General features: G+C 45.9%; 1 protein-coding gene across 1 annotated transcript in view; it reads right to left on the bottom strand.

Moving 5' to 3' along the window:
• Positions 1-3920: 3920 nt before the first annotated feature.
• IA-2 (tyrosine phosphatase IA-2) overlaps positions 3921-27439 on the bottom strand; it is a 687617-nt gene continuing 664098 nt past the window's right edge. Inside the window, exons 22-25 of the mRNA XM_050187564.3 lie at positions 12970-13023; positions 11964-12028; positions 11803-11876; positions 3921-7894 (exon numbers count right to left, since the gene is read on the bottom strand). Coding sequence (XP_050043521.2) covers positions 7823-7894; positions 11803-11876; positions 11964-12028; positions 12970-13023 — 265 coding nt within the window. The 3' untranslated portion in view covers positions 3921-7822. The remainder of the gene's footprint in view (positions 7895-11802; positions 11877-11963; positions 12029-12969; positions 13024-27439) is intronic.

Genomic DNA, 27439 nt, shown 5'->3' with positions numbered 1-27439 from the left:
TAAATCTCATGGTTTTTCTCATTTCAATTTTCTTTTTGCATCCACTTCATCGCCTGTTTCTCTCACTCTATATTTTACGACTCCTGGTTGTCTATTTACACTTTCAATTATCCATTCTGTGTCTACGCTATTCAGGTAGAGATACTCGTCCACATTAGCATTCATTTTAATTCATGTTCCTGAGTCCTTCTTCAAAACAAACTTTGTCCTGCGCTTCTCTGACTTAAAACGAGGCCCAACCCACGTGCCCTTGCACTGCCTCTTTTGTAGTTTTTCCATGGGCTCCCAAAGCCAACAGGCCCACCAATCTTTGGTTAACTTCTAACCCAGACAGTATATCCGACTTTAGGCACAGAATGGCATTTTCGAACGCTAGCGCTGGCACCATGACTCCTTTCCACATTACACGCACCAGCTCACACACATCGCGGCCCCAAAGTGCAGCATGTTTCATTATCGCTGCATTCCGCTTCCCTTTTTTGTTTTCAGATTATCTTGGCGGGAGCTCGATTACATCTTTTCTTCCTGGTGCGATAGCGTCCCCCTGCGTTTTCAAGAGAAACGAACAATCGGAGGGGTCAGTTTGGCAGCTTTCGGCGACACGTTCATTGTATGGCCTTCAACCACCGCACCCCGCCACCGCCGCTTTCGATGACGCGAGCAGTAACCTTTTTCACTTCCGATGCAGCGCAGCGCTTGACGACCGTTTGGGGCAGGCCGTTCAAAAGGTGCTGTAATCATTCATCAGTGGTGCTCTCGAGGAATCGAGGCTTCGTATCGTAACTATGGCGTCGACAGCTACATAAAGAAAAAGAAGAAAAAGCAATAAAGGGGGGACGCAATTTTCGTGTCATTTTGTCCTTTGAGCAGGTGCTGGAAAAAGAGATCTTTATTATTAAAGTGAATCAGATTTGTCGTTTTTTTTTTCCTAGCCACATCTATATGAATTGTAACAAAACCTTGGATTGTAGCGCGAAGTGATACGACAGAGACTAGAAGCAGACAGGGCGAGCGCTTCTAGTCTGCGTCTAGACTGCTTCTAGTCTCTATCGTGTCACTTCGCGCTACAATCCAATGTTTTGTTACAGTACCAACTCGCCCAACTTACTACCCTTTTGCATTATATGGATTTATTAGCAATTTTACTTTTTATAATAAGGTCTTGTTTTAAATAAATAAAACAAAACTCTTTCTTTAACAGCGTATGTTCCCTCTTCCCCTGTACTGTAAAATATTTCCACCATACGCGGGGAATTTGCAGGTTAAAAAAAAAAAAAACGGAAGATATGTCATTTTCAACAGCGCCGAGAATTAACTGCCGTTAACGTACGGAAGTTGCGTCCCTTTATAAATTTTACGCTGACATTTCGGATACAGTAGTTGTTCTGTCCTGCACGAAATTTCGCGAGGAAAGGCAAGCTTCAATCGCTGCTCACATGATGATGATGATGATGATGATGATGTGTTCATCGCATTACACCATAACAGCCCTTGTTAATCTCGATGACAATATTTTCTATACCGCGTTTCGCCCGAAGCTTCGCGACCCATTAGAATCGACCTTGCACATGTTGCACGTTCATACAAGAGTGCAGCGTTGTCTATAGAGCGCTTGAATGGTGCGCTGTGGGTTGCGTGGACGATGCCCGCGGTCCGAGATATCCTGCATCTTAGCCTGTGTACCTTCAATGATGGGACCACCTGCACTTTCTTTTTTTCACATTTCCGGTCACCGTGGTTGCTTCTGATGCGATCAATGGGGGCTCGCCAGTCATCCTAATTCTTGCTTTGCTTGTTTATGCGCCTGCCGCTTGCTTAGCGTCACTAGCAGTTGAAAGGAACGCTCTTTCAGTCAGCCTTTCACCCTTTCTCGTCTATCAAACGGCTGGCTCTCATGCATTGGATTGAATTGAATTTTATCTCTCGTTCATTCAAACGAGGCAGGCTGAGACTAAAGACATAAATTATGCCTGACAAAGGTCTCAGCCCCCGTAAGCGACAAGTTTGACAGCAGATGAGACACATATACACAATTTTGCAAATTACAACAGACTTGATTGCTGAAAAAAATTATAGGAATAATGTTCAGTGTCGTTGTATTCAAATACCGTCAATTTTATAATGCAATGTAGATCACGGCTAAGTACGAATGAACATTTGAGATTCTAATTATGTTCTAAACTTATACAAATAACCTTTTTTGTAAAAATAAACGTTTTCCAATCTGTAGAGCACAAGGAAACAGCGTGCGCACAAAAAAAAAGATACAGGTTCACTGTATCTGTTCATTATTTTTGTGTACTGATGGACAAATGTGTTCCCGCAATTGGTCCTTGTTTTCGGTGTGTGTTGTGTGCTGCCTCGCAAAAAGTATCCGGGAAGGTTACGCTCAATACATTCTGCGCTTGGGTTTCTCTTTACGATTTCTAGAAGTTGCATATGGTATATCCTGTCCGCCCGGAGTATGTCATATTTTTTGGAACAATGGCGCTGTTCTTAGTTGTGAAAAACAGCCATAGTAATTTGCATATAGGCGAATAACTGTTTTTTGTAAGGTTATCAATTTCGTGTAATTTGTTCTGGTGGTTGTACCCCATCCGAATATTCCGTAGCAAACGTTTGAATGAATAAGTGCATTATACAGTTCTTGTTTCAGCCATAGAGGGGTCAGGTGAGCAATTCTATATATTACACCAATATTTTTTGATAACTCACTGCAAACGAAATTTACATGTGTGTTCCACGGTCATTATTCACTAAAATGCATTGCCCGAAGTTTTTGTTGTTTCACCTGCTTGATAATGAAGTTGTTAAATTTTACCAGTATTCTACCCTCAATTCTTTTATTCGGTGCCTTAAGTATCGTATCGGTTGTTTTATTTGCGTTCAGCTGGAGTTTGCTGGTCATCAACCAGTCAGATAACAAAGCTGTCAGATAACACACCGCTGCAATTCTGTTGTGTTATCGGCTGTAAAGAACACATTTGTATCATCTGCATACATCGCTATCTTTTGGGAACTTGGTAAATCTGTAATATCATACACGTAAACTAGAAATAATAAGGGACCGAACTTTGAACCTTCTAGGACACCCTGCTGTAGTGTAAGAATCTCAACTTTGAACCTTCTAGGACACCTTGCTGTAGTGTAAGCACCTCAGATGCGGTATTTCCCAGCCGAACAAACTGCTTTGCATTAGATATACAACTTGTTATCAACTCATTAGCAACACCCTCGCACTCCGTACCTTTCCAATTCTTCAGTTGAGTAATCGGTTACAGAAAACAAAGAGGAATCAGCTACAGAGAAACCGCTCCCGACGCGCTCCTCAGATAGCTCTTGGAAAGCGGTCGATGAACGTGTAATGGCTCTCGGAGTTCTGATTCTCAGCCATGGCGTACATCCACTCATCGGGGTAGGAGCTATGAGAATGGACACGAGATACCTTCTTTTTTTTTTCGACATACTACGAGTGCCATGTAGGCTCAATGGGTGATCCGCATATTAACTATTAAAATCAATAAATATTGTTGGACGAGGTCTACAGTTTTCAGCGCAGCAGTAGTTCCGCCGACATGAGCGGCTGCATCAACTCCTCATTTTCTGAGTCGTTTCTCTCGTATGACGTGCGAGTTCTAAAGTTTATGTGAAACAAGGCTGGGAAATGATTCCATGGCCTTTGATGACAGCGGCATTATACGTACCAGTCTAGATATTTTGCTATTGTTTTGCAGTCGACGTCGCTTGGGCACAAGCGCTTGCAATACGCTATGTGGCAACCATGAGGAGCAGCGCGCAGTCATACGAACGCGACGACGTCCGTAAACACGCAACTGAATTCCGACGCACCGGCGAAAAGCCAAGACATGCCTCGTCTGGGGCATAAAAAAAAAAAAGAAATTGAGACAGACACGAAAGGCTTATGAGGTTAGTTTTTATTGAAGGGTAATATGTGGGAGGGTCTATGGGTGAGGACGTTTCGACAGTGCTACGATGGAACAAGTGTCGGATTCATCATTGCACACAGTTTCGTTTTCTTCATTTTTTTTCTTGTTTTTAATATTCACTCTCTACTGCGCGAACAGAAGAGTTTCGTTTTAATTATATTGGGCCCGATCCACAGTGATAGATCATGCCTACAGCAACCGTCAGACTTGACGTACCCGATTTTGTTTTCTCCTACTGAGGGAAGTCTCCTCGAGTTGGCGGCTTCGCTCCATCACTGAAGCAAGCGCAGCCACTCGTTTTCGAAATGGACGTACTTAGCTGACACGGCCCTGCTATGACAGCATGGTAGTGTTGCGTTACGTAGCTCCTCGAGCTATGACGTCAAGAGTGACCGTGGCCGTATGCATAGAAACGAGCGCGAGTACATGGACCGACTAATCCGATTAAGGTTGCACGATGTCGACGTGACGTCGGCGTCTAGTTTCCTTCATTTTTTTCTTTTTACCATAGCCTCCAGTGGGTTGCCGTTTTATTCATTGACGGCAGGGAGCAAAGACTTGAGGAAACGCGTCGAACTACAGTGTTGGCTAACCTGTCGACAGCTCACCGGTAACTGCGCTGTTTGATAAGACGTTGGCACTCGCCCAGACCTCGTTCAGCTGTTCATCTGCCGTTCTTCTTTAGGGCGAAATAAATGTGCATTTCCTTCACTAGGTAGACGACAATGCAGTGCTGTCGCACGAAAAGAAAAATTTTTGTCGAGACAATTTGTGACGGAAAGCTTCCTGTCTGCTAATATGCTGCGAGATGTTGAAAGTATGCAAATGCAGCTGCAACGAAGCAAACTTTGTTCGTTAATGGTGCGCCAGTACACTTAGGAAACAAAACGATGTCCGGCTTCGGCTCGCTGCCCGCTTCGTGAGTATAGTTCTCTTGAGGTAAATATAAACTGTTCTATGTGACATTCAGGTGATGTGCTTAAGAAGTGCATTCAACAACTAAACAAGTGAAGCAAACTTTAACCCGCTTTCGTATCCGAGGGAAGACATCTCGAACGCCCAGTGGCAAACTTGCAATGCGTTTTCTTCGGTTCAACAGAGCTTATAAATTTGACATTTGTGCATAACGTTATGCATACCAACAAGTCAAAATCTCCATTCGAGTGACTCGGATTTTCTCACAAGAGTTCTTCACTTGCAGCGGTACCCTGCGATTACGATTATTCTTTTGCGACTATCGTCACTGAGGGCGCCTTTCAGAGACAAATAGCCGTCCATGTTGCTTACATATTTAAGCTAACCATCAGCTGAAAAACCTGGTAAGATACTAAAGTGACTACAATGCCTTTTGTCTTCCATGTTCTTCTGTTTACGTAATTTTTTCTATATTAACGCACAGGGTTCTTCCGCTGCAATATTTGGACAGTAGTAACTTCATTGGCCCTGCCTGGTCAGATTCTTACGGTCACTGTTTGAATGCCTTCTTTTATGCGTCCTCACGTGTCTAAATCACTATCCTCCATTCGCAATCGCTCAGAAACGTCTCAACAGTCAAGATATCTTAGATTTATCTCTCTATGCAACCGCGCAAGTACTCCTACAAGCTACGTTCCAGAATGACAACGCTCGATAAAACTCTGTATCACATGTTCACCTTGCTCCTCACGTGCAGTGTCAAACTCCGCACGAGACTTTGGGGGTAAAAACACAACTTGTGTTTTTTTTTTCAACAGAAACACTCACGCGCACACAGCAGCACTAACAGAGGCATGACGCGTATCCACACCCGACAAGCGCCCCGGAGGGGGCCAAAAATAGTCCTTTTTTGTTTCTTCTTCACAAGGGTGCTCCAAAATAGTTTGTACATCAGCAAATATATGCGTTACGTACATTTATGTCAGTGTCCAACTGTTTCTTTCTTTTGTTTCTTTCCTTCAAGCATGGGAAATTGAATACTTAGTAATCATGAAACATATACGACTCCTGGAAACGCTCCGAGAGAGCTGGGTTTGTACACGCAACACTATGTATAGACACTACAGACACACGTGTTTACAGCATTCATGTTTTTTTTGTATTTTTTTTTTGTTTTCTTGTTGGTCGGTTGCAGCGCAATACGAATACAAATATATCCAGTTCTCAAGCTACGTAAATTTGGCTAGTAGTGGAACAGGGGGAAAGTGCGAGATCAAGAGAGCGGAAAAACAAACGGCAGGGGCAGGAGGAGGGCGTTGTGCTAGGGGGGCTTGGCTTTGGGTAAGTAGGTTATACACCAATAAACGCTTGGTCGACTCCTTCGGAAAGTTGAACACAGGTGGACTGCATACGCAGAAGAATTGCAGCGACGGCGAAATATGCATGTGCGTGAAGGCGCTCACAGTACAACATCGGCTGACACGGCGGGCGTTCCCCGAGCGAATGCCTCAGGTTGCCGTCTTGAGATTTACACACACACACACATGTCGCGATTGTTCAAATGCGGACGTCTGCTGTGGAGCAAAAAAAACTTCAGGAGGACAAAGGTGACGCGAAGTTGGCGGCTGAGACGCGCTGCGCCGGCTAGCTTCTCCCGATTCGACGCCATCAGTGCACACACTCGTCCGCGAGTCTCGGAGGCTTTCTCGAATAAGTGGTGTTCAGAAAAACCAACGCATGTGACGTGTTTCTCGCTTTGGCAATACCTTCCACCGAATTCGACCTGCGAAAGCACGTCGCTTAAGATTCTCTATTTTAATCCACCATTTTGGGCGTGGGTTTGAACACCACCTATACCGGTGAGCACCGACCGACCTGCCTGTCTGTCGGGCCGTGCCGCGCGCGGTGTCACTTTTGTCTATTTTACGTTCTCGCAATGTTCGTACAACTTTGTCTGCCTCTCGACGCGAGGATGTAGGTGGGCGTAAATGAAAGCTTTCTGGCAATACAACGTGCGTTCTAAAGTGAGAAAGATACAGCAGCTCAAAGAGAGAAAAGCTACTCGTGCAGAGAGATGAACTTGTGCCCCGAGCACCAAGTTTAACTTCAGAAAGTTAAGAATAGCGAGGGAGGGAATAAACAAGACAGCGAACAAATATGATATTTGCCCACTACTGCGGCGTCAACCAAGTTAGTTCCGCCGCCGCAGTAGTTAGGCAAGTGGCCCAGAGTTTAGAGAGCTTTTTGGCATGCCCAGCGTGGATAGGGGCGTCAGAAACAACGTTGCGGGTTCATAACTGCGCGCAAATCATGTTTCAAATTGATCATTGATCAAACAAGGCATCGAAGCAGGCCATATTGTGGACAAAGCCTTTAAACGGTCTTTCGCATGCAAATACTTTGGAGCTTCAAAAGGACACGTGCATTTGGAAGCGACATCATATGCATACTTCGTTAAATGGTCCTTCTGTGAGCCAGATGATTTGAAATTTGCTAAATTTACTTGCAGATGACCCACATTTTCCGCAAGTTATCAGGTATTTTAAACACGCGAGAATATTTCGCCTTTAGCTCTGAACCGGTGGTGAAACCTCGTCCACGCTAGTAACGCAGTACAAAATGGGAGAGGCATAAAAAGAGCAGGCGACGTAAATGACAGCCACATCACACTGAACCGTACTCTGCGATCGCAGAGTGCGGACCAGCGTACGACAAAGAGAAATACGACCAAATATCACGTCGCTGCAGCGCCGTCTCTTGAAACCTAGAAATCACGAACAGAGCAGAAGTACAAGGAAGCAGACAAAGACACGCCTATCAAATCAGCGCGCTGACATTCGTCCTTCAGTCGAAGAGGGGAGGCACGTCACCAGGCTTGCAACGAGTGAGGTGATCGTCTGGGACTGGTGCGGAATCCGCTGGTGCCCGTCCTCGCGCGTGCCGGGGTGGCGACAGGCGTCTCAGTGCGAGAGCGCCTTCAAGATGGCGTGCACTTCTTCGGCTATGGCCATCAGGACGAATTCGAACTGGGCCTGCAGCAACAAGTAAGAAAAGAAAGAAAAAGAATGGTTGATCCGTCTTTCAGAGGAATCGGTCGTAGGACGAAAGTGAAAAGCGTGTTCTAAGAAGCAGTGGCTTGTTGCAGCACTGGAAATATGCGATTATGGCCAAGTGGCTAGAGCATCGGTTTTGCTGCGATGGATGACTGAGGTTTGATCCCACAATCGCGTGCGTAATTAATATCTTTTAATGAGCCATTCCTCAGAAAAGCAGCAGCAGACACGGCCAGGAAAATCCGGGAGCGTTTTCGAAAAAGAAAAGCTTCGTTTTAAAGGGAGTTCGTACTTGAGGTGCATTATGCCGGACTTACGTATCATTTCGTTTCTAACCGTTAGCTACTTTGCGACAAGTTCAATATTTCAACACACGTTCCTCCAACGCGCATGGTCAATAGCGGTTCTGACCATGTAGACCGTTCTCGTGGAGTAGTTTGCTGTAGAGGAACAAGATGGCGAATAGATAGAATAGACCGAAAACGTGCGAATGCGATTCCATTACCGCTCCTACTCTGCTTGTGTGCGATCGGCTGTCGGAAATGCAATTAGGTGATCGCTAACGCAGTGTGCCTTATCATCACTACAAAAATGTGGAACGGTAGAGGGAAGACATGTGCATTAGTTGGCTGCAAAAAGAGTGAATGTAGTATGAAACAATGTAATTAATCTGTGTGGCCAAGTTCACAGACCGCCGCTATCTACACAAGGACTGCCTGTGTTGCCGGCACTTCGCGGCGCGCGTCTTTCCTCGAGGATCAAAATATTCCCCCAATTGGCCGCGTTGTATCGCTAACCCCAAAAGCAAGAACGTCAACGCTAGAACGTCGGCAAGAGAACTCGTTATACAGTGACAAAGGGAACAGCGCCGCTTCCTGGCACACTAAGTTTCTCGCACGTTATCTGCACACATCCACCCCAACTCACACCCGAGATTATGCCTACTGCATCGCGCACGTATTAAGAATAAGTGAATGAGCGCGCTCTTAAATCCACACGCCTAAGCATAGGTGACGGCGACTACACCGACAGCGCAGATATTTCGAAGATGAATGCTTTGTGACAGTCCACAGAGTAAGCCAGCGACTATACCGATAATACGCGTCTTTGCTACAAGCTACTACAAAGAACAGAACATTTAACTACCGTGCCTTGTGCGCGGCAAGAACTGAGCACACCCACGAGTGATCAGGCCGGAAATAAGCAATCAGATAGTGACGTCGTTGACGAGAAAAACTTGCGCAACAAAACTCAGCAATCAGGCCAACTAGCCGAACAATCAATTATTCTACAGATAGTGACCGCACCGAAGAACGTTACGGAGTCAGAAACATGACAAGCTGCTGCTTTAAAATAATTGGGAAATAAAGAACGAAGAACAAAATACACTGATCCTGATTTAGTCCAGAAGCGCAGGGTTTGGACAGCTTGGAATACATTTCGAGTCCCCCTTCAAGTACAATCACCTTACACGCTGCTATCGCCATTTGGACGAGGCGAAATGAACTGCAAAAGCGCTTTCGACATGTCCTATGAAGCTGTGGCCAAAGCTTCGTGAAGTCCACACAGTCATCGTCTACGATATCTGCCGAAACAAACGTTTGCCGAGCCGCACCGGGGCGTCATGCGCATTCATTATAAATACAGAGGCAGCGGAGGAAGCTAAGGCAAGTAACGGACGCTCAACACGTGATCGAACATGGCGGCGCCCACGGGATCGCAGTGAAAAGGGTCTACTGCTGGAGAGGGTGTAGTGCCAAGCGTTAAGTGTGATAGAGAATGTGGTGAAAGGGGTGAGGGAGCGCGTTAAGTGAAAAGCAGTGAGTGGCTTGTGAATGGAGCGCGAGAGGGAAAATGGTGCAGGAGTCGGAAGGTGTGTGAGGAACGTGGTTAGGGAGGGGAAGAGTGTGGAGGAAATATAGTGGGAGTTCACTGGCTGAGCACCAAATAGTAGTGAGAGAAGAAAATCGCGCGCTTTCACATGCACTCGCCATTGGCAGAAGCGTTATCACGTGAAGAGGAGAGATGCGCGCTCAGCGGGGATCTGCGGCGCCAGCTCAGCCAACGGATTTCCAAGAAACCGACGACCCGCCGTGGTTGCTCAGTGGCTATGGTGTTGGGCTGCTGAGCACGAGGTCGCGGGATCGAATCCCGGTCATGGCGGCCGCATTTCGATGGAGGCGAAATGCGAAAACACCCGTGTACTTACATTTACGTGCACGTTAAAGATCCCCAGGTGGTCGAAATTTTCGGAGTCCTCCACTACGGCGTGCCTCATAATCATAAAGTGGTTTTGGCACGTGAAACCCCCATAATTTTTTTTATGAAACCGACGCTGTGTTTGACAATCAAATTATGGGGTTTTACGTGCCAAAACCACTTTCTGATTATGAGGCACGCCGTAGTGGACACCGGAAATTTCGACCACCTGGGGTTCTTTAACGTGCACCTAAATCTAAGTACACGGGTGTTCTCGCATTTCGCCCCCATCGAAATGCGGCCGCCGTGGCCGGGATTCGATCCCGCGACCTCGTGCTCAGCAGCCCAACACCATAGCCATGCGTTTGACAATCACTATATCTATAGTTTCTACCACAGCTTTGTAAGAGGCCGCAATCGCTGCTTCTAGCACAGCCTTTATTAAAATTTCAGCTTTTCCATATTCTCTGTAGCTTGTGCAAAGTGCCAGAAGAAGGGAAAAGGCGTTGGTGAGACCTGCAATCGGGCATCCCTTTACGAAACAATCCGATTTTTTTTTTTCGTGCATTGCAATTCGAGGAAGCGCAAGCTGCTGCCTGCAGCAGTAATTGCGCGCGAAACATCAAGAGTCGAGTCACATTGGTACGTAAAAATGAAACAGAAAAAGAACAAAACATAATTTTATGTGTGAGAGGTAAAACCAAAAATGGGCGATGTTTTGTAACGACTTCTTTCGCGTTTTTTTTTCTTTTCAACACGACGTCAAAGTTGCGTAGTTACTGACGGTGGCTTCAGCACTGCGTCAAAGCTTCATCATTTGGAATGACATAGGTCAGGTTGAGCCCACCTCTCAGCCAAGAGCTTCCCTCCCAGGCATCCAAAAATGGACTCTGCATTGTCGGTTTACAGAAGCTTTACATTTTTGCCGCTGTACTTAACGATAACTTAACCGTGAATTTCGAATTTCAGAACATGATTCGCAGTGCAGGTTGCCAGACACGCCGTCAACGCTTAGAGCGCGACATGCACTTAAGAACGAACAAAAGTGGCAACTGTCACCACATATACAGAGCTCCGATTTCTCAGGATTATAAATTTTGCTTAACATAATACTGTCGCCAACGTCATCTTAATTAGCAGGTTATTGCTGCTGCTTTGCGTCCTATATGTACACATGCCGTCAGACTTAGCCCGAACAACGATGAAAGCTTAACTTTAACCAAGGCGCGCTGTAATGAGCAAACATCGAGTGCTTTGGAAGCAGGACATATTAAGCTACAGCGCATTCAGTGCACCTAGCCATAATTCTCGAGCACCCTCCAATGGAGAGGCAAAAATACGCTTAAGCATGTTCTGGTTAACTCTAAAGGCGACTTTACACGTGATGCGCATGTAAGGAAAGTTTAATTAGACTTGCGAATGACAGGAGGCTGAAGAAGCACCAGGAAGGCACTGTTTTAGGTCTGGCTTCCCGGCCTTTTGTTTAACATGATAAAAACAATACTAAAGGAAAAGTTGAAAAGAAATTCTGTATTTGTGATACAACACCTTGCTCTTGACATTTTTCGACAACACTAATGCGCTCTGGAGGTATAAGGTTTTCAAGGTTGAAATTATTGCTTTAAATCTGCGTGTACTTGTTTGTTTGTCAAAACGCACGGCAAAAAAAAAGCCAAGATGCAGCCTACCTTGGTTTTTACCATACCGGCTCGTTGGTCACGCATGTGCTCCAGAGTGGCTGCGATGTCGATTTCCTTTGCTCCTGTTGGCAAGACATATCGCGTCAAAATGTGTATCCACGAGAGGTGACCGCAACACTAAGTCCACCGGGAAAAAAAATATTTCTTACCTTTGGCCATTCTGTTCAGGACCATGTCGATCAGGCAGTAGGTTCCCGTTCTTCCGATGCCGTCACTGCAAGTGAAGAAAATAAAAATAAACATTCAGCAGATCCAACGCATTTGTTGAAATTTATGTGAAACGACACTCTCGCGAAGCGGTCAAGGAAATTACACGCATCTAAATGCGATGCGTGTAATTGTTATATTGTTTTCAACCTATGCAACGAGTAACCTCGTGCAATGTTTCATGCTTATGCATTACACCGTTCACAAGCTATGTCGTAATGCAAACGCCAAATCACGAGGATGCACAATGTGAGACGTCGACGCAGCAGTGCGACTAGGACGAAGGCGATGTTTGATGCTTGCCGAGATGGGCGACAACGATCTAAATACCGTTAAAGGTTACATACCCTATAAAGGGGTTTCATTTAAAGCTTCTCTTTGAGAGGAAATGCTTGATTGCCGGAGGAGGCGTTGTGCGAAACTCTAAACAACTCGAGTAGAACGAAGGCGGTAGAACTGGTGTAGAGCAAGTTTATAAGAGCGCCTTGTTGCAAGAGTTGGCACATGCTGTTATGCAGCTGAATGCTAGCAAACAGAAAGGAAATCATACAGAAAAAGAAACATAAGGACGACACAGACTCTTCTGTCTGCTAACATAACTCTACGTAATAGCGAGTAGAACAATAGTGCAGGGATTAGTTCGTCCAAGTTTCCTAAATGCGCATTGCCGTATATTTATCAGTTCAAATCCTTGTGGCGTGGAGAAGGTATTCTTCTGATGACAAGGATGGCCATCGTCGTCAGCGTAACGTAAAAGGTGTGCGGATACAAAAAACCCAGTTCAAAGCTTTTAACTGCTGTCACCGTAAAAATAAGAAAAAGAAAGGAAGAAAACACATGGAACGTCTTGTAACGTGGAAAGCGCGAATATGACATTTTCGCATTGTCTCTCCCGTCGTGAACTCCGCGGTCAATGCAATTAGTTGTGTACAGCATGCGAGTTCTTACCTGCAGTGAACGACAATGGGGCACGAGCGTCCACGATACGACTTGTTCACCTTCCTGCGTTGAGCAACACCCACATGAATATATTGTCGCTGCACCAGTACTGTCACCGTGTAAACACGCACTTTCGAGTGGAGTTTTGAGGAACAAGACGGAGTCTAACATCACTACTGAAGTATAGCGCAGCTAGACAAAACACTAGAAACAGATGGGGTGCGGGCGCTAACTGCCATAGCAATGTGGCTGACGGAGTATTGAAGAAGTATTGACACGACATTTTCGACTTGTCATTTTCTCGCGCCTAATGAACACACGAGCACTCTAAAGCCTAAAAACATATACTGACAGGCGTCAGAGCGCCTAAAGTTATTTACTATAATGCTTCCTTCTTCTAACCAGGAGGCGAATTTACAAAGCTATTTGTTCGTAACTGCTCTTACGCAACCGCCAGTAGCCTTCAGTAATGATTTGTCCTGCATCGGGAGTGGCCCGGTATTTGCTCATTAGGGAGGAATCTATCGTAAGAAACCCCCCCTCCCCCCCCCCCCCATTCCCGTTATTTTCTTTGTGTGTGTGTGTGTAAATGCAGGAGCTATTGCGGTTTCGGTTCCCATTTGGTGGATTTCTCATGACGTCATGATACGTTAGCTCAATCCGTTCCCGCAATCGCCGCAGCTGCCTCTCGCGAGCGAGGCCAAAAGCTCAGTGCTATGACATCACAATAATATCGACGACTCCAGGTTTACCCTTTGGAGAAAAACTTTAGTACCGAATTAAAATACTTTGTAAGCGTCTCGCAACTTTCGCACTCCCTGAGTGTGATCGTCTTAACGCGCGAGAAACACGTGGTAGCGTGCCTAAAGCTTCGTAAATAGGTGTCAAGTACTCCTTTCAGGGAAATATCGAGACACACGAGACATAAGGCCCCATTGTATAAAAAAAAAAAAACACGATTACTGAAGGGAAAGTTTGTACATATCGACAGTATTAAAATACATTTTATTTGTACACTTGCGCTAAGATTTTTTTACCACCAAGATGCATCGAATTGTCCTAGAAGGCACATAGTGGAACTTCGATGGTGTGTTGAATACCTACAACTTAGCATGTAAATGAATTAGGCGCAGCAGGTTGCAATTTCTCGACCCTTCCCCACAATATGGAGCGAGCTTCTGATGATGAATGGTATCTCGTAAAGGGGTTATGCGCAAGCTGTAGGTAACACGCGGGGTCACATTCTCGCACCCTAAAGTAACATAGCAGCCCCGATTCATGCACATGCACGGGAAAACCACACACATCTTGTTTCCCGTCACGAAACGCTAGATAAGATACACTGGACAACATAGGACACTTCATCCAGTTAAGTAGCTCCCAGCACGCAGTTAAGAGATCTCAATGTTAGGCCATACACACAATCAAGTCAACCGGTAGCACATGCATAGCGGAAAGTGACGCGACACTTTAATACAACCAGTTGCAGTGCACCAGTTCAGGCACGCGTGAATAAATCATTCCGCTTAACGTCACAGTCGAGTAGCCGGATAATAAATTACAACATAGGGCACAAAATAGAGCCGTACAGGTATGTGAGGCTGTGTTAGTCCCCTTCGTTATCCTTATCGAGCACGCACAGTAAAAGATTAAAAAGATATCACAACCCGCTTCACGACAACACCAGTCACGTTGAGAACGGCTGCCAGCATTACTGTGTTCTTTGCACAGCCGTCACTTTCGTAAATACCTGAAACATGTCTTTAGTTTAACGCTACAAAAAGAAAGCGAAAGATTAACAGAGGCAGGGTAGGGCTGTTACGGTTTTCCTTTCGCGTTCTCATTCTCTGTCTCTTCCAGCGATTACGTATATGTGTTAAAGAGCTAAGCTTTCACTCCTAATTACCCTCTCCAAAACATAGAAGCACACTTACGCGTTTATGCGTACATTGCAAAGTGACATGTGCTAAGCCAGACGGCGACATCTGGATATTAGATATCAGCGCCGTGCTCTGAAGTTACATATTATACACATAGTTGGCATGCACACCAACAAATTGATTCACATTTTCGGAGACTGGAGGCAAAGATAACATATGCAATGGGTATTACAGGCTGCACTCGACAGTTTCATCACAAACGTTCCAAGCAGATGTCACTCGTCAAGGAACCAACAAACCGCAGACACTTGGGGAGCGCAAAATTGGCATATCTCAGAAAGGAAATGCCATGATATGGTAAAGGAGAAGACAACAAAATGAGAGACTGATATATATATATATATATATATATATATATATATATATATATATATATATATATATATATATATATATATATATATATATAGAGAGAGAGAGAGAGAGAGAGAGAGAGAGGAGAGAGAGAGATAAAGGTGATTGAGAACAGGTGATAAAAGTATAAAGAAATGATACGAAAAGATAGGTAACAGAAAGAAGGAAACGGTGCACGGAAGTAAAGGGAAGGCTTACAACAGGTTAGAAAGCAGAGCACACAGTTGAGTGGAGGAAAAAAAAAATAAAGCAAGAAACACGCGGGCTCCGTCTTTCCCACGTAGTGTGTTGCAGTCAGGCCGTAGAAGCAGAAGAAGAAGTAGAAGAAGGAGGCGCAGAGAGTAGGTGCTTGCGGTGGCTCTCCTCCGCCGCACCCATCACTTTTGTGACTATGCAATTCGCACGGTGAACAATTGCACCAATCACAAAAATGATGAACGCAACGGAGGGGAAAGAGGAGTCGGGCGAGGCCTCCCGCAGCAGAAGGAAGAACCGACGCCGGGTCACCGTCCGCCGGAGACGACAGAACGGGCACCGGCCCAGTAGGAAAATGGTTCAGCGTGAGAGACAGGGACAGGCATAGAGAAAGCACAGAGGGACGGAAAATAAAAAGTTACACGGGCTCTGGCGTCGACAACATCGCGTCATCACACGAGAGCACAGCGTTCACGTACCAGATGGTTACACAGTGCTTCCTATACTGTTCAGTCAGAACACTGATCAAGCTTTGGTTCAGTTAACCCAACCTCGCCACTTGTGTAGAGATCTGCAGCCTAAATTGACATACAGTCTGGACTGATAAATTATTCTTTCAAAACGTTGTTTCTTTTTGTTTTAATTTCGCGGTAACAAGTGGATTATCAGAGGAAAAAGAAATGAAAGCCAAAGTTTCATTTTTTTTAAAGTTCGCGCCAAAACGCCATTGATGGCACGTCAGTGTGACGTCACAGATTTCAAGGTATCTTCTCGTACTGGGGTCGTTATGGATTCGTGAAAATTCGTGAAACTTGCCAAGTTCAGTCTTCAGCGTTGTCAGGTTACAACGTAAATCATCTTTACTGATAAAAAAAATTAACTAGGTGCAATTAGACGCCATCAAATATATATGAAGTCCGGGCAAGCTGTGCAGACACTTGACGGCGGCGTCGTCACACGTCTCTCGCTGTTGCGTCTTTTCCGGCTGATGAAACTACCTGCGACGGCAGGGGTGACCTTTCTTTTTTGGAATTGCAGAAGGGTAACTTAATAGTACAGCTCAAATTAGCTTTCCCTTTAGTGTCCTGTTTAAAGAAGCCCCAGAGAGAAAAAATAAGCTGAGCTGTTTTATTAAGTGACCATTCAACAATAAAGAAAGCCACGTTTACCTCGAGAGAATGTCCGATAAACCATCAAAGAAGCTAAAACAAAAAAAAATTGGAGGACGCTTAAGCTTCGCCTTTAAGAGTAGAACGCGATAGCATTCAAAGATCCCTGACTGCTTCTCACGCTTCCCGGGAACTGGAGCGTATGAAACCGTTTATGTTTACCGGGAAACGCTGGTCGCGAACGCTATGCACGAATGCGGGCTTTGTGGTAGAAACGCGGCCTCTTGCGTGGGCCGCGATGCGATGGAGGCGAGCGCCAGCTGGAGGTATTGCAAGAAACCGTGCGCGCCGCTCCGTGGCCCCCGACACCTGCGCGCCGGCGCGCGCAAATGGCGGACGCCGCGGCCGGTCTCTGAATGGTAGACACGCTGGAAAAGGGGTTTCTCTGAGTTTTTGGGTAACCGAATTATGTTTTCTCGTGTAGTCACTTTACAATCTGAGAGCTATCATAGCAGTAGGTTGTGTGTAAGTCGTAGTTTTGGATCTTCCACGTATTTTAACTTGAGGAATTCAATTAGTGCAGTGAATTTCTTGCGTCACATGGAGGGCCTGGGTATGGGTGGCTCGAAAATGTTTTTGCCGAAACGACGTCCCACGCAAGACGCCGGTCGCGGGTAGCCGGATTTTCTGCGACGCGGGCTCCTTAACGCTATCGTGCTAAAAAGAAGCGGCGTCGCCACCTTCACAGCCCCGCCCCAGCCACCTTAAAATTCTCGCCCAGCTATGAAATCCCGGATTTTCATGGCATCCGCGAATGCCTAAAGAGAGAGAGAAAGAGAGAATAAAAAAGTTGCTGACAGTTTAAGAATGAAAGGGTATATTTACGTAGCCCAAGACAAACTATTTGCATAAAAGCCAATTAGGTTTGCTTACTACCGCGACAAGTGGCCTTGTGTGTTAAAACGGCTGTTTTATCCGTACAGGTCTGCCTTTGTGACATTGGTTGTAGGATGAAACCTGAACGGTCTTGACAAATTTTATCGGTGACCCTGATATCAGTGCTCAGCCAAAAGTATTACTAGCGTCAAGCAACGTGCTTTATTTTCCAGTTATCCTAGCGTTTATATAAGCAGAAGGAATGTCATTAAGCTGCGAGCGGATTCCAGCTTTTTCAGGATTTCTAGGACTCCAATATTTCATAGGGGAAATCACTGCGTTTTGGCACTGCGTTTTTGTGGGTGGAGCTTTTACTGAATTTTAAGTCGTCACCGATTACAGATAATTTTTATCGGTAAGATACGCACAAAATTTGTACTCTACAGGAGGGATAGATTGAAATTTGCAAGCTTCAGGAACTTTTACAGCGCGACAACGGCCAAAAATATGATAAAATGCTTTAAAACCTGTGACATCACCGTGACGTACCGACACTAAGGTTTTAGGGCAAAGTTCCAGGAATGGAAGTTTGGGCTACATTTTCTCTTCTGGAAACCAACCACTTTGCCCCAAAATTAGAGAAAATAAAGTATTGCAAGCATAATTTATCAGTCAATACTCATTTACTATGCTTCCTTAGTATCCCTCTATGAAGTTACCGGACCACTGTAGGTATGAACGCGGAACGGTATTCTGGATCGATCAGTTTCTGCAAGATCGCTGTTACTACGCTTTGGTCGGATAAGCCAGCTAAAGTGGGTGCGACGAAAGAAACGGCATACCCTCCAACAGCGTCATTCCCCAGTCATGTAGTTGTCCAGTGGATTGACAGTATGTCCGCTGCTTCAGTGTGACCTCACTTTAGACGACACATCACGAGAAAGTGAAAAAAAAAAGTTCTATGGAATGATCGATCCAGAATACGGCCACAGAATTACCGTGAAGCCGTGTGTGTATTAGGGCATAAGCGAAAATTATTTCAGTTGAAATGTTTGGCCAAAGAGGACGACAGCTCCTGGCGTCCCTTAGTGTGTTCGATGTAATGGAAATGCAAGTGTATGATACGAACCCAATTCACAACACGTAATCAGATCCGGTGACATGACTGTTGGGTGAGAACTTTCGGCGAAAGGTCTAAATGCCGTGCCTTGGAAACACCGCAACGGAAAACATCAGAAAACACACACAAGAAAAAAAAAAGGACTAGGTAAAATCTTCCATTTCTCATGAAGTCATATTACAAGAGCCTTTTCATGAGACCAGCAACAATCAAATAAGAAGCGACGTTTCATAGTTACAGAATACAGGATACACAGCTTTACATGCTCTCAGAAAGGCATAGTTTTGACATACTTAGAATACTAATATCTTGCTTTCAATCACACAATATCTAGACAGCGTCGTGTTACCGTACACAAACACAATAGTAGCAATCACAATATAAACGGTAACGCGTAGGACAGCAGAACAACGTGCGTATTGCTTTCGTCCAATGCACCTCTTTACTGGGTTAAATTATGTTTTGCTGTTACCACCACGCCCAAACAAAGAGAAATACAAAGGATCCCCCATGCTTGAAACGAGAACGTGAAGGCCAAAAGCAGCAGATAAAGAAAAAAAAAGGGGGGGGGGGTAAGCGTACATGAAAAGTACAAGAACAAGAACTAGGTTTTCAAAAAAATGTGCTGACATGGGGCTGGCAGGTAAATGTTGTACCTGAGTATATTAATAGCGCATGGGACGGGACAAAAGGAAGAAACAAGAAAAATAGTTGGCAGACTGTTCTTTGGTGAAGCATTTGTCAATGTGAAGCGGTTGCACTCCTCTCTGGCAAGTTGCGCGAACCAGACGACGACACGCAGTGCGCAGTTAACTCATAACTGCACCCATCCAGATGTCTGCGCTGTTGCTAATAATTTCTGAGCTCGTCCCAACGAAGCCAAGCAGAGTATGCAATGTTTCGAGGCATCCTCTGCTGGAAGCTTTCGTTGCTGGGAAAACTTATACGGCTTCCAATACACCCGTAGCCCTGTGGTATTGGTTCCACCCATCAGTGAATACACAAACTGGCTGTTTAAGACGCGCGACATTCCTCAAGCAGAATGGCTTGACTGTTCACAACAAAAAGCGAATTGGAATAACGGATGTCAGACAAGTTCAGCGTCCTTTCTAACGGCGAAACTTTCAGCAAACGAGTGAGCTAGAGGGAATAGAGCATGCAGCTATCCAGGTAAAAACAAAGAAAGCAGAAAAACAAACAAACAAACAAACAAATGAAAAAGAGGAACTTACAAGTTACAGCATGCCAAAACTGAATTCCTGCAATCGAAACGCTTGCGCTTCGCAGACGGCTTCATCACAATAGAACGACGAAGCAGAGTGCAACGAGAACGTTATTAAGGCGTCATTTTCCCGCGCTCGGCGCACGGGCAAATCTGTGTAATATATACGACGCAGCTGCTGCCCAGTCAGGCACGAAAGGGGATCGTCGCGGGAAAAGCTACGAAGAAGGCTTGACGGAAGACCCGCCTCTCGTACTCTTCTTTTTCGCTCCATGCAACAGTCGCGCGAGCGCGAACTGCACATGCTCAGCGTTTCGGTGAATAAAAACTTACTAGTCGTCTTGCAGCGCACACAATTTGCGCGACGGTGCCGAACGCAACGCTTTTTCCCGTCGCATATCGGAAGTACAGCTGTCACAGTACACCGCCTCAATGAGCCAACTCATTCGCGAAAAAAAAAAGGAGTAACGAACAGAGAAGTACGCAATCACGCAGTAGTCAGCGCATTCGCGCCATAGCGCGAAATCGCTTGACGGAGCTAGCGCGTATTCGCTAGACGGAGCTAGCGCGTAAAATCCCCTAATTAATTATACAGGCAAGCGATCTTTTGCTGAAGAGCGTGCCGGCAGCAGGCTGGTCACTGAGCTTGCGTGGTCGAAGCCACCTCCAAACTCCCCCCCCCCCCCCCCCCCCCCCCCTCACCGCCTCGTCTCGCTCAAGCCCTTTCTCCTACTATGCTTCACCACCAAGAAGCACGGACCGACGCAATGGTTTCGCTTTGTCGCTTCACTCGCGCGCCTGCTGACGACGGCGCGTATAGTCGCAACGCGTTGCGTTCGCATCCACAGAAACACACGAACGTTGCGTTTCACGCACTCTCGAGAGTCGCAAGCGAATCGGGAGTCGCAAGCGAGCGAGCCGCTGCAAGCGAAGCAAGAACAAAAGAAACAACAAGCAATCAGCGCAACCGTACAGCGGGACCGACGAACGGCGCGAGAAGAGTAAGATGGAGAAGGACGAGGAGGAGGAGGTGTGCGTGGAACGGGGAGGATAAGGAGGGAGGGAATAAGATTGAATTCGGAATTAAGCATAAACCTTTTGTCGGCGACAAAAATCCGCGCACTTGGGTGCTCTTGTTTGCGCAGGAGCCAGCGTGCTTCCCCCCTCCCTCTTTTATACGCGTACCTGACTCGAACAAGCGGGAGAGAACAGGAGTAAGAAGGAACGAGGCTGTGAGAACTCCGCACAGCGGCAACGCGTGCACACTCACCAGAGGATGAATTGTGGCTCGCCGGCGCGCGCAGTTCCGCTGCTGCTGCAAGCCGCGACGGCACCGCAGCAAGACGCGTAGGAGGAGGAAGAAAAAAAAAGAAAGGTACTACGCATGCTCGAGATAAACGCAGCTGCAGCGCAAAAAGCGAGGAGTACGGCGCAGGGAGAACGAATCAAACAGAACGAAAAGCTTCATCAAAGAAATAGAAAAAGAAGTAGCAGATGGCAAGGAAGGGAGAAGAACAAGGAACAAAGAGAACCGAATCTTTCGGGTGCAACATTCGTTAATCATCGTTTCTTTGTACCAGCTGTCTGTCCCGAATACACCGCAGATGTTTTCCTCGATGTTAATTTCTCTCCCTACAGCGCGTCGTCTTCCGTCGCATCGGCGGGTAAAGCTGGCCTGGGAAAGACAGCGAGAACGAAGAGATGAAAGGAAATGAAGTTGTAGAAGGAGCCAGGAGAGGAGGATTCCAAAATTTGTCGAAAAGAAAGAGAGAAAAGATTGCAGAAACAAACGCGACCGCGTTTCAAGAGGCTGAAAATTATTTGCTCTTAACCAGACTCCACCCCCACGCCCCCTTTTGCGCCTCCTCCTCCACCTCCTCCTCCTGCTCCTCCTCCTCTTGCTCTTTCGCGCGAGTTGCTGTTCTAACTTTCGGGAAACGTTGCGAACGGCGAGGCGCACGCGAGAAGCGAAAAAAAATTAAAGGAAAAAGTGAGAAAGAAAGACGAAAGAGAACAAACGCTGAGACAGATAAAGCGGGCAGTGCCGGCGGGAAGCGGAATTTGTTAATCTCTTTTTCCTCGACATTTGCGGATCAGAAAAAGGCACAAAGAAAGGATACCAGTGAAGGGAGCAGGATTTCGTTGAACGTTCCTTTTTTTTTTTCCCGCTGCCTCATTCTCAACGGAAACGAAACAATCGCCGCGCGCGCGCGGATGGATTAAGAAAACGGAGCAGCGGCACGAAGAGAAACTTTATAACAAATTGAAAGTGTGATGAATGCGTGCCGAAAGAACGGTAAGGAAACAATCAGAAGCAGAAGAGCGGTGAAGGTGCTTTGGTGAAATTGTTGTGCGTGTAGTTTTATATGAAAACGTGTGCCACTAAACAAGTCATTCGGACCAGTTGTTAGTGCTTGATAGTAAAAAAAAGCACACGATATAACGAAAGCACTATGCGTGCGGGCGTGTGTGCGTGTGTGTTTGTGTGTGTGTGCGCGCGCTTGTGTGTGTGCTTGTGACTGTAGGCGGGAGCGGAGAAGGGTTTCTTATGCTGTCGTTATCTGGTTCTCCGTTAGCTGTGCACGTTCTTCATAAGCCCCATTTTCCTGTGCAATCAAAGCTTTTTCTTCTTTCAGCCTGGTTGTTGGCTCTGCCTTGATATGCTTTCAATAAGGGCGCAACACGCTTTACAGGAGCCAGCTCTGCGTGTCGGGTGACGGGTCTAGTGGTACCATACACATACAATTGGAAGAAATGTCATGCTTACGTCATGTACAGCATATCGCGATTTCGTAACTAGAGAGAACAATACCATGTAATGTATTGATGTAATTTTTCTCTTAAATGGTTCTTCTGAACCAACCGCTGTGGCAAATACTTCGTGAAGTGTGTGTTCGAAATACCTAACCTAACGTTTCTTGTTGATCGTATATCTCATGCTTTATCAGTAAATCGAACAGGGTGCGTTAATTTCGTTAAAGGCTGGAAATACATATTGTTATTATTCGCGTGCTATTGGCAAGCTAGTATTAGCAATCTGGTATTAGAGCCCTGAAAGCGTGAAGGAGTGAGTACCCGAATGACTCATTATAAAACTACTCCCGCATTAATAGAACCAACGGCCCAAGGCAGCTTGACACATCTTGATCACCTAATCATAGTTTGATATACTTAAACTACATTCCACATGCTTAATACGATAACACTGCACTACGATATTTCCCAACTAACGACCTCTGGAAACCGGAAGGCGGTCTAGTGGGAAGTGGACTTCTCCTAGTGAGCCCTCGCCTACTGTTGTCAGTGCAAATAAAATGCCGATTAAGACTAGTTAACTAAAATAAGTATGGGGACGATTAGTATAAGTGCAGCGGGAAGGGGGGGGGGGGGCGTGAGAAGGGGTGGTGCTCGCTTATACAACGTAACAACAGCCAGTGCGCACTACACTCGCTGGTGATAATCATACAGCGCAGCTTTTATCGACAAGAGCACGTGAAAGAGCCTCAATGTTTTTTAACGAACCACTCGCACAGCCTCGATAATTTATGCGTTGCGATTAATCATATTTCCGGTACTTGGTTCGTTTATCGCGGGCCACCGAGCCCCACCTTCGCCGGCGCTCGCGCGCGCGCGCCAGAACTTAATCTCGCAGTTTTCAAACACGCAAGCTTGAATGAGATAGAGAGAGAGAGAGAGAGAGAGAGAGAGAGGAGAAATGTTGGCTCCGCACTTTGCTTGTTCCTGTAAGAGGACGCACGCTCTGCGCGGGTAAAGCACGTAGATGAAGAGGGAGGGAGAGAAAGAGAGCGAAAGAAGGCGGAATAAAAGGTAGCCGCGGAGAATCGTCTGTCGCCATGACAACATTTCTCTCGGGTGCTTCCAAAATGAATGAGATATGTTAATCCCCGGGCACAGTTCAAAGATGCCTTAAGTGCCTTAAAAACAGCAGGCGGGCGAGCGCGGGTGGCAGCGCAGGCTCAGGGCGCTCTCGCTGGCTAGCCCGCCCGGCCGCTCGACACGCACAAACGCATAGGCGAGCAGTAGTAGCGCTTCCGCTGCCGCTGAAAGCGCGCCCGAGCACTCATTACAAGCGCAGCAGACCTCATTAGCGTCGATTTAGAAACGAGGATTGCTCGCCGCCGCTGCCGCTCATGCTACGTGCCTTCGCTGCCTGTTGCGCCGGCCCAGTTCTCTCTATATCCGAATGCCGGCGCGGCGCCGGCGGTTTTTTGCTTCTCCTCTTAAATGGCTCCAGCACGCCCAATTTTTCTTTCTTCTAATCTTTCTAGCTTTCTTCTTCTTCTTCTTCTTCTGCTGCTTTCTTGTAGAGCGGTCCCTGCAGAAACGCGCTGCGAAGTTTCGCCAACGAGTCTGTGTGGGGAGGTTCGCGCTAATGCGAGCGGAATTGGCCTTTCATTAATGACTGCGCTCTCGAACAGAAAATAGCGCGCGCGCTCGCTCCAGCAGACCGACCGACCGTCCGACCAGTCCGCCTACATGCCTGTTACGCCGACCGGAGCTTATGCCAGGCAGAAAAGACAGCGCTTTCACGAGAATTGCGAGTACTCGCGCTTGTTATTTTCTGGCATCCACGGAACCTGCATTGCTTTCTTGCACCGCTGCTGCTGGAGGGAATCGCCGCAACTATTGGCGGACGTGGCATCTTTCTTCCAGGGAGCTTTCGTTCCCCCTCACCGATTTCTCTCTCTCTCTCTTTTCACAGCCGAGGCCCGCAACCCACCCGACATCCGAATGCTCTGGGTAAGCCTGGTGTTTAGTTTTTCTCTTGTGCTTTTACATTTTTTCCGCCGAGAGATGCTTCTGAGCGTTGTTTCCGAAAAGAGAAAAAAGAAACGAAAAAAAAAAAGTGGTAAGTAAACCGTAATAAGACACGTTGTAATAGACTAAAATGCATTAGTAAGATCTCGATGGAGGCTAATTGGTTCATATTTAGAACTGAGGTCGAACAGTGCGAATAAGGCAAGGACATTAGGAAACAAATACCACAGACAAGCGCTGTCTGTGGTATTTGTTTCCTCGTGTTCTTGTCTTATTCGCGCTGTTCAACCTCCGTTCTAAAAGGCTAAAATGCTTCGACTACGACCTGCGGACAGCCCTGTGTGAACTTCATGTGCCAAATAAGGAAAAAACATGTGTGCCTTGAGCATTCGAACGCAGAGGGAGAACATCGACAGAGGAGGTGGCGAGCACAAGCGTTGATTAACGACTGCTTAATTTCTCTTTCGGTATAAATCAGTTGCCGCCCATAGATTGAGCTACAGAATGCTCGGCTACCCCAGTTCTTCATATTATATAGAAAAATAAGCAAAGAAAAAGTAGTCTTTGTTCAACTTAGTGGACAAATGTGACAGCAAACTTATGACTCGACCAGTATTTCCTGGCGTAAGCGTCAGAACAGTCAGCAGACGACACACGTGACACATGAAAAATGTGAATGCCGGGGTTCTCTGTTTCGAGCAAACAGTCTTTGAAGTACAAAATGATATCACGGAAAGGAAGTGTATCATAATGGATATCGATGGAAACTCATGTCCGCTTGCATACTGAAGAATTTCAGAATTCCGGGGGATTTGCTTAGCTGGCAATGCGCTGGAATGTCAGCTAAACTAAAAAGCCAATATTGCTGACCAAAAGAAAGTACTAATAATATAACTATGGATGTGGCACATTGAGAGAATTTGATTACTCGATAGAGCAGCACCTCCTGCCAAGTATTCTGACTACTCGGGATAAAGCATTATTTTTACAGTTGCCAATTGGCAGAAGTTAAGAAATTTTATTATTTGTGCATCGACGGAATTCAGTATCGACGGGGTGCTGTCATTAAAGGAATGCTACAGGTGCGTGATCGAAATAATTTATATTGAACAACATGAGATTAAAATAGATCATGCACGCATAACTATTTTTGAGCAACGCGGGATGCAGCGTGATGCATATCACTCCCCTGCAGCTGTTCTATTCGCCCTGGCAGCATGCAGAGTTTTTAACTAGTTTCGGCAGAACGTACATATCTTCCATCGGCTGTAATGGAAACTTGACTGATTCAGCGTGCAATATCCGAGTGGTCGCTAAAATTAATCCCACCGTGCGCCCAAGAGCCGGTATGGAGCTCACTAAGTTTGTCGAAAGGTAGAATTCGCCTTTCGATGTTTTCGTCGCGTTATTTATTTAGCTCTTCTGTGCAAACACTGATAGAAGCCCCAAAAAAGACATAAACCGGTTTCACATTCAATACAAATTGGCAAATCGGAAGGTGGCACACTCGCGGCAATGGTTTGACAACAAGCATCAGATACCAGCACGACAAGAAACACGCTCATACAGCATTGACATTTCAAGGCGAAAACAGAGAAAATCATTCAAGAGCCAACACTTGCGAATGAAGTGGGAGCAGTGGTAAGTGATATAAGAGCAAACATGTCAACAGTGTTGAGGTAGGAAACGTGAGTTGATGCGACACGAGGAAGCATAAAAGGCGAACGCACCGGTACAGTTCAAGAGCTCTGGCTTACAAGCGCCCACGTAAGCACTTATCGCACTCAACAACACGCTGGTGAGTTGGCGAGTGACGCCTCGTTGAAAAGCGTTTGCCGCTAAGCTGCACTGATGACTTGCCATTCGGGGCCAGGATACTCCAAAAAAATTATCTACATTCGTCACAAGAAAGAAGCATTCTCTTCTGCAGCAACACACTGAATACCACGTGCTTTGTCGTTGAGAGCATTTTCTTGGTTTCTCACATTTTCGCACGGAGGCGTTTTCACAAAGCGATCCGAAAATTCACTTCAGCAATAACTGTGGTTCTGGACGCCAGCACGTAGAAAGCAAGCTGCCGTGGGGCACAATTCCGCGTAATTCCTTCAATATATGTAGCACGTATTTGAACATCCTATCGAAGAAAGAGAGACATTTGACCCGTGTTCAATAATCCTATACAGGCATGTATGGATCCCACATAAAAACATGTTCATATGTCACATGGGTCACCCTATCGAAAAAATATGTATGCCCCGTGTCCAATAATCTAACATGAACACACGGGGACTCAATATAAAAGCCCGTATGCTTCCTTACGTCCTTTGCGGCACGCTATCAAGAAAAAAAAATCATATACACGATACGTTCAATGTCCAATAAAGGAATATATGGATACAATAAACAAAAAATATGTATGTTCCCATATATTATAGGCTCAAAGATTAGATCCGGCAGATATATTCGCATAATTATATGAGGATGGGCCATAGGATTCCATATATCATACGGCGCATGTCTCATATATCACATGGGACATACCCCATGTGATATACAGGGTGTCCTACATAAATTGAGCCAAGAATTTAAACATGAAAGGCACGTTCGAAGCGAGTTGAACCGAACGAATACTGTTCGCAATAGCCTACAGTAACTCAGAATTATTTTTCTTTTTCTCCATGACTCATTAATTCATTAAGTTTAATTACCCAACTTCTTATTTATTGGCTGAGGACCCCAAGTATGATACGCAGATTTGTAGAGCACCTTCAGAAACCACCTATCGAGTTGTTTTTTTTTTTGCGATACGTCTCACGTAGTCCTTTTTTCCGGGTTGCAAAGAAAGCCCGCGAAATATGAAAAAAGTCGCGTGACGGGGCGTTTG

The sequence above is a fragment of the Dermacentor andersoni genome, chromosome 2 (assembly GCF_023375885.2).
Source record: "Dermacentor andersoni chromosome 2, qqDerAnde1_hic_scaffold, whole genome shotgun sequence".
NCBI lineage: Eukaryota > Metazoa > Arthropoda > Arachnida > Ixodida > Ixodidae > Dermacentor > Dermacentor andersoni.
The sequence above is the reverse complement of the archived record's forward strand: the minus strand, read 5'-3'. Positions and strand labels throughout refer to the sequence as shown.